Below are 7,769 nucleotides of genomic sequence, written 5' to 3' on the forward strand. Positions count from 1 at the left end.
AATGGACGAAGGCTTTCTGAACAGGCACGCCAAAAAATGGGTATGACAAAAAATTGGAATTGTGCATTAAGACCTGCAGTATGAACCTAGCCTAAGTTACATGGCCAACAAAATCCATCCTTTCTTAGTGAACCCACGTGGCTGTCATCTCATTTACCATCGAGCCTAACCCCTCCAAGACAAAATTGAGGGTTTCACTATCCGATGGACTGTCACTCTGCCTTTGAGAGCATCTGTTTCAATGCAGGCAGTTGCAAACTTTCAACTGAAACACATTTAGTTTCAACTGGTCTTGAAGGTGTCACAGATCTATCGTATCACGCCATGAGACAGAATCGTACTACGATTTTCGCAATTTGTTTCGATACGTGTATCGTTACAGGCTTAACCAATATATTGACTCATTTGACATGTCACTGCCGGTGCGATCTTTGACCTTAGGTGGACGCGACGGACTCCAGCTACCCGTCGGTCAACACATGTGTCCACTATCTGAAGCTTCCCGAATATTCCTCCGAGGACATTATGAGGGAGCGTCTGCTGGCCGCCACCATGGAGAAAGGCTTCCACCTCAACTGAGCCGCCTGCCCGCTCGCTCACCCGCCTGCCCATCCGCTCGCCCGCCTGCATGCCACCACCATCCTGGTCACCGCCGCTAGAGGGCGCCGCCATCCTAGCGCTCGCCGTGTGCGTTCAGCGTGTTGTCCCGCCATCTTTTGGCGTTATTTTATTTTGATTTTTTTTTTTGTTTTTGTTTGTTTGTTTGTTTTGGATTTGTGTGTGTGCGTGCGTGCGTGCGTCGTGGTTCTTTCCAGAGACACAAACACTGGTCGTTCGTGTGCAAGGGGGGAAAGAAAACAAAAAACAAATTCCTGTATTTTCTTTGTATATTATAAACATTTATTTAACTCAAGTTGCAGTTTGAGCTAAACAGATATTTTCCAAAATGTGTTTGCTCCAGAAAAAAAAAGAAATAAAAATCATTCAAATGTTTGCAAAGTACCAAGGACGCATTTTTTGGGCAACAATTTTGTTTCCTCATGTATTGATGACCGATGTCGTTGGCAGCCATTGATGGTGATTGACGTCCAATGTTCGAACAGTTCAAAATGGATGGATGCCTAGTAAGTCGCCAAGTACTTGTTGAGACGTAGATAGAAAAATGGAAAAACTGTATTTTTGATCCTCTCATAAGTATTGAGACACTTAACCATTAAGTAAAACCTTTTATTGATATTTTTATTCAAAATGTTTTAACCAAAACAAATATTAACCTTTTTTAGTCAATATTTTATGAAATTTTATAGAATTTTAAAATTAGCCCTTTCAAGCGTGAGTTAAGATTCAAATTGGAGCCTTTAATGCTCCCTTGGAACAAAAATATTTAAAAACCTTTCATAATTTGTATCTAATAAGTTTTTCAGTTGGAAAAATGATTGCCAGCAGTGAAATCCGGACAACTTTCACCACTTCTAATTGCTCAATTCATGTATCAAATACAATAGGGGAGAGTGGGGGGAGTTGTGCCAGTTTTTACATAAAGTGACTTTAAAGTGAGGTCATGATAGTAATCTATCCAATTGCAATATGAACATATATTTCAGAATGTGGTGCATCTTTGGGAACAATCATTTTGGATCTGAGCTATAGTATTTAAGAAATATAGCTTTCTCAAAATAAGTGGTCTTTTGCCACAACTTGCCCCCAGTGCGGGGTGTGCCTTTGGAGAGAATGCATTGGGGTAAATTGTGCCATTGATTATTGAAGTGAAACAGTATATTTTATCTCGGCTAGAAAAATTATTCATTTAAGGTTTATTTAAACTTATTTTGCAACATTAAAGGCCAATTTTCTATAAACCCATTGCACCAAATGAGCACATCAGAACAAAGTTTAGTCGAAACAAAAACAAAAAAAATCAGTTCTATTTAAAGGTAATTTATGAAATTGAAGGCAAATTTTCTGAAACAAGGCCTAGCGCCACATAAACATGTTCAGAACAAAATGAAATGAAATTTTTCCCACATCAAATCTGGCCAGATAATAATGTGGGGGGGGGCTGAACTTGGCTGATGTCCTTTATGTAGAACAGGGGTAGCCAATGTTGGTCCTTGAGGGCCCCTATCCAGCTTGTTTTCATGAGGAGCAGCATTTAGTGTGTAAGCTACTTCATATGCTGGTAGCAGGTACTGAAGACCAATTTATTAAGTCTGTGTGCGGGCCGGACGTTATTTATTTTATGACAGAGGCTGGGGGCCGGATGAAATTTGACCACGGGCCGCATTTGGCCCCCGGGCCGGACTTTGGACATGTCTGCATTAATTGGAATGGCCAAGGTGCTTTCTTCTGAGCGACTGTACACAACGACTTTCTTAATTTTCTTAGAGTTTAGTTTGATTTGATTCTTTAAGAGCCCTTTTCATCTGTCTGTGGGTTGTGCCACTGGCACAACTTACCCCAGGCCCTGTGGCACAAATCACCCCAACCCCACCTTTTTGGAAAAATTGCATCATCAATTTTGAGCTAACATTGTGCTAGCTGTACAGATTCAGAGTAGCTTACCAAAGCACTAAAACGTGTGAAATGTTTTCAAACTTAACATAACTGTTCAGACACAACAATAAAAAAAACGTGATCATAGAAATTTTGCTTTGAAAGGCAAAAAACAGTTTTCTTAACTTAAATATGCTTACCTCTCATGCAATAAGGCTCACTTCTTTTCAGGATGAGTGAAATGACCAAGTCTTCAAAAATGTGTGGTCACATGACCAATTATTTCAATGGTTGCCTAGAAACGGGGTGGCACAAATTCCCCACTGGCAAAAATCACCCCACTCTCCCCTACATATAGTCACATTGGGATAAACGACACGGTGCACCAGGAGAGCCGTCTTGCCCAGACGGGACCTTCACTGCTGGATATGTGAGAGATTCATGGGATCACTGGAAGCCAGCGTGTCTTACTGGCCTATCTGTGGAAGAGAATATTTGGCTGTTTGGCGTGACGGTTGTGGGGTTCCTTCTGCTTGGCTTAGGAGGTGCCATGCTCTAATGGAAAGTTTCCAAGACAGCAGCATCAAGGAAATCAACAAATTGACCACGGATCAAACAGTGCAATTCAAGGCATTGGAAGACTGCGTCGAGGCTCGGATCGAGAACTGGCTCCGTGGACTCACAGTTCGGAAGGATGGAGAAAAGTGGCTGCTACCTTGCGCCAGGTGACGTAACTGTCGGGGCAGGTAACTGAACTGTGGAGGCAGACCGCAACTATTGGCAATTACTTAAGGGACCTGAGGTCTTGCCTACGCCATGAGGAGCGCGAATTTGACTGAAGACCAACCGTATTTGCACATAATCGGCTTAATTAGATTATAATTTTTCTTTACCTTTCCCAAACACCCTTACCCCACCCCTCCTTTCTCCTGGAGAGAGCCGCGCAGATGGCCCTATCTCTTGCCCTTGATCACTCTTCAGGGCCCTGCGACTCTTATTTTGTCTACAGACATGTACAAATACTGACACACTTGTGCATACACACACTCACACACAACCCCCCCGCCCCCAGTCTGCCACCGCCTTTTTCTTACTATCACTGATCCCCCACCCCCCTTCCTCCAGCCATGACTGGTAAAAATCCCAGCACGTGAACTGTACGTTGTGTCATACCCCTGCTATGTTGTCGTATGATATGTGTGTCTACTTGTAACTTGCTGTAATTTCTGAAGGAGAGAAGTGGCAGCGCGGAACAAAGTCTGGCCCAATGCTCACTCATTGAACAGTTTCATTGCATCTGTTGTCATCTTGTGAGAGCTGGTGACAACGACAAATCTAAAACAAAAAACACATTTTCATTTTATTGATTCTTAGAATTGTTTTTTTTTTTTTAAATAGTGTCTTTGTATTGTCAATTAAGCCAAAATCTAATTTTTAGCCCATTCAGATTAAAACTCGACAGCTCTTTTGTTAAATGATGTTACACTTGTATAGCGCCTTTCCACCTTTTTAAGGTTCTCAAAGCACTTTACACGGTCTTTTGTAGACTGAACAGTCACAAAGCACTGAAACCTGATTTTTGAAAGACTGAAACCACATACAGGAGGTCGTTTATATATCAGATATTAATAAGATTCTTCTCAATCTGAACAGCACATATAGGATTTGGCCCAGTCTGAACACGCCCAGATCTTAAATGGGTACTTGCTGAAAATAATTGAACAGTCAGCCCTAAAAATTAGATTTGAGGAGGAATCCTATTGGAATCAGATATACCGGCAGTCTGAACCCAGCCTTAGTATTGCACAGATACATGTACAGATACAATGTTTTAAATTTTTAAAGATAAATTTACTGCATACTCGACTGAAAAGTCATTGCTATCATGGCTTGGTCAGACACCGCTTAACTCATTGTATGCCATTGACGGCAATAGACAGGACGTTCATTCGGTGGCATCCTCCTACTTCAAATGGATTGGACGTCTACTCGTGATAAACTCATTGGTGGGTGGGTGCATCTTGACCTGAGGAACAACAATTGTTTCATTTTTCTCCCAAAAATGTCTGTCTTTAATTTTTTTTTTTTTTTTTTTTTTAGCCGTCAGACATCTTGTCAAGGGCGACAAGTGGCGCAAGGATGTTGCTCTTGTTGGTCTCCACAATGCGCCCGTTCTGGATCATCTCGTCTAGGATGATGTGCACCCGATCCACGTTGAACATGATCTGCAGCGTCAGATTTGAGGAAACGTCTAATATATATATATATTTTTTTTTTGGTGCAAGTTTGAGGTCATGTGACCAGGAAGGATACATCCAATTCGCTCTGCGGAAAGGAATCAGGAAACAACAGGATATGTGTAAACATGCCCCATCTTCAGCTGCCATGTCATCGATTCAACTCACCACACGGCTGAAGTATTTGTCCAGAACTTCCACAAAGTTCTGCACCAGCTCGTAAATTGACAATTCATTCTGCAAAGTGGTAAATAATTGGTTAAAAGTCTGAAAATAATTCTTTGTCATAATTTTTTTGCCGCTAAAGTTTCAAATTCTGATTTAACCCATTGATACCTGAATTTACAATTGGGAAATTCTTCAATACATGAAAATATTCATTCATTCATTTATTTTCCAAGCCGCTTATCCTCACAAGGGTCACGGAAGTGCTGGAGCAAATCCTAGCTAACTATGGGCAGTAGGTGGGGAACACCCTGAATTGATTACCATCTAATTGCAGGGCACATAAAAATTTCATGAAAATAATTTTAATAAAATATATATAATACTAAATTGGAAAAATACTTTAAACCCCCCTCTAAAGATTAAAAAGTAATGTAAAAAAAAATTTAAATGCATTATATATATTTAAAAATGAAAAGCAAATCAAAAGAAATAATTAAACTGAAAATGAAACTCAATCAGAAAATCCTAGAATGAAAAAAAAATCTAAATAAGGTTAAAAAGAAAACATACATACAAATGATTTTTTTTTAAATCAAAATGTAAAATATTAAAAAGGAATGTATTCAAAACATTTCTTCTGTGTAATTTATTCATTTTAATTTAAATGTCGTTTTCCAATATTTACTTCTTCAGCTATAGTTTTCCTTTTAATTTTTCTTAATATTTTTTAATCAATACATTTTTATATAATTATGTATCCCTCCAATGCTTGGTGGATATTTGTTAACTATTTGGCTGCCATTGACAGCGATAGACGTCCAATCCATCGGATTTGCCCACCTCGTCGTCGGTGACGCCCACAGCAATGTAGAGGGCGGCGTACTGGCGGAAGACCACCTTCAAGTCTTTGTACTCCACGAAGGAACACTGGCGGAGGCAAAAGATTTTGTATAGGATGTCACCTGAGCCAATACCTACAGGTGAAGCGATGAGGGGGTCACCTGGTCTTTGTGGCGGCTCAGACATTCCCGGACCACGTCAGCTTCTAGCGCCGCCCTGCGGCTCATTTTAACGGGTTGGTAGTACCTGCTGAGTCGGGTTTGGCCTTGCCGATTGACCATGAGAAAGAAGGTGATCATTCTGCTGGGAAAAAAAACCGGAAGTGACGCAAATACATTTTTAAAATATTTTTTTTCTGCCGCGTCTTTGCTGTTTTTTCTCATATTTTTAAACACACTTTCTATTTTTGATGAATAGCAAAAGAGTTCAAGGATACAAAAGTTTTTTTTTAATTAACGCAGTTGTGCTTTTTACTTACATTCAGTTGCTAGCTTCAGCAGCTACATTACAGCTACATTGCAGCTACATTAGCTCCTATTGCAGTATCGTCCAAAAAAAGCGGGAAAACCAATCTTTTCACCGTTAATTTTATGGGTTTTCTTAAAATAACGAGATTCGTTCGTGCTTCCGGCAATAATAATGGTAGCAGAGTAATTATCCCGTACAAACTGTGAATGTTTTGCTAACAAGATGCCGACGCCTCAGCGTCTCAAAAGCTAGCTGTCGTAATGGTGCGTTCAATGTTTACTAATAATTGAAAATTAGGGTTTTCGTCTTCAAGGGGCTAAAGTCGTTCTAATTTATACCATTTGTGGTTGTTGGATTGTAATATATAGTTATAGATAGTAGACTCCTTGATGATGACTGAGTTTACATTTAACAAATATACATTTAAAAGCATTGTTATATTTAACGAAATTAAAAACTACATAATACTCTTCTTGGAAAATCCCACATTAAAAAAAGGGGTAAAAAAGAAGAAAATTTAGAAAATTAATTAAACATTCAAGTTTTAAAATACAAATTTGAGGCAAATGAAATCTTTTTTTAAATTTTAAATAAGAAAATAAGTTTCTTTTTAATCTTCAATTATGTAGGTCAAATTATTCAAATATACGCACATGCACATTTGAATTCATGTTCTACTTTTATTTATTTATTTATTTATTTATTTATCCTATCAAGAATTTTTTTATTTTAGGATTTTCTCATTTTAGGTGTATTTTTAACTTTCTATATTTTGTATTTTTTAAAATTTGTTATATTTTTATGTATAGACTATATGTATTCTTCAAATGTTATATATATATATATATATATATATATATATATATATTAGTGCTGCAACGACTAATCAATTGACTCCGAGTATTCGATTAGAAAGAAATATTCGAATTAAATTTTGTTGCTTCGAATATTCGTTTAATTAAAGTGGCGTTGTAATGGTTTATTTTGAAAGTGTTTGCATTTAGTTTTACTGATTAGGGTGGACACACTGCCCTCTGGTCTGGTCTTTTCATATGGCTGAATCCAACTGCTCCCTATTAAGACCAACATAAGCTTGGTTTTTGTTTGAGCTCATGTTTTTTTTTTATGCATTCATAATTTAGTTTACAGGTATACTTAGCCGTTTTTTGTGGGAATATGTGTCTGAACTATTTGTTCAGAGCATAGTTTCTCTCTTTTTTTTTTTTTTTTTTTAATTTTATACCGTTTGAGGCTCAACTAAGGTATTTTAATTTTTCATGTTCCTTATCCGATTACGCGATTATTCGAACTAACTAGTCCATCGATTAATCGACTACTAAAATATTCAATAGCTGCAGCCCTAATATATATATGTGTGCTAAAGTGACAAAGTCACAATAATTACTTTAAAAGGGAGTTACTTTTGCGCACAAACATTGACAATAAAAATAACACAAGTTCTAAAAAAAATAAATAAATAAATAAATAAATCACACATCGTTATCTCACTTTAGAATAAATTCGTCAAAACCAAAATCCAATCTATTCATTGTTGTCCGATTT

General features: G+C 37.9%; 2 protein-coding genes across 3 annotated transcripts in view; one reads left to right on the forward strand and one right to left on the reverse strand.

The window, feature by feature from the left end:
• Window positions 1-1,097, forward strand: part of hectd1 (HECT domain containing 1) — a 57,003-nt gene extending 55,906 nt beyond the window's left edge. Inside the window, exon 43 of the mRNA XM_057858526.1 lies at window positions 442-1,097. Coding sequence (XP_057714509.1) covers window positions 442-579 — 138 coding nt within the window. The 3' untranslated portion in view covers window positions 580-1,097. The remainder of the gene's footprint in view (window positions 1-441) is intronic.
• Window positions 1,098-3,591: 2,494 nt separating this feature from the next.
• ap4s1 (adaptor related protein complex 4 subunit sigma 1) lies at window positions 3,592-6,495 on the reverse strand. Of its 2 annotated transcripts, none has more exons than XM_057858538.1 (6): window positions 6,217-6,495; window positions 5,900-6,041; window positions 5,739-5,825; window positions 4,899-4,967; window positions 4,807-4,818; window positions 3,592-4,718 (listed from the first exon to the last, which is right to left on the reverse strand). In XM_057858538.1, exons 2-6 carry the CDS (start codon window positions 6,035-6,037, stop codon window positions 4,590-4,592), a joined length of 435 nt encoding a protein of 144 aa, XP_057714521.1. In that variant the 5' UTR covers window positions 6,038-6,041; window positions 6,217-6,495; the 3' UTR covers window positions 3,592-4,589. The 2 variants fall into 2 exon arrangements, with proteins under 2 accessions (XP_057714521.1, XP_057714522.1); XM_057858539.1 differs by having other exon boundaries at window positions 5,900-6,038; window positions 6,217-6,494.
• Between the last annotated feature and the right edge of the window lie 1,274 nt (window positions 6,496-7,769).

Source organism: Corythoichthys intestinalis, chromosome 15 (genome assembly GCF_030265065.1).
Source record: "Corythoichthys intestinalis isolate RoL2023-P3 chromosome 15, ASM3026506v1, whole genome shotgun sequence".
NCBI classification, from domain to species: Eukaryota; Metazoa; Chordata; class Actinopteri; order Syngnathiformes; family Syngnathidae; genus Corythoichthys; species Corythoichthys intestinalis.

What these genes read in the sequence shown, in the direction of transcription:
- ap4s1 (XM_057858538.1), bottom strand. Translation starts at nt 6,037, where the DNA reads ATGATCACCTTCTTTCTCATGGTCAATCGGCAAGGCCAAACCCGACTC. An exon ending in TGAGCCGCCACAAAGACCAG is followed by an intron (nt 5,826 to 5,899) that starts GTGACCCCCTCA and finishes TGCCTCCGCCAG; the next exon opens with TGTTCCTTCGTGGAGTACAA. An exon ending in TGGGCGTCACCGACGACGAG is followed by an intron (nt 4,968 to 5,738) that starts GTGGGCAAATCC and finishes ACCACTTTGCAG; the next exon opens with AATGAATTGTCAATTTACGA.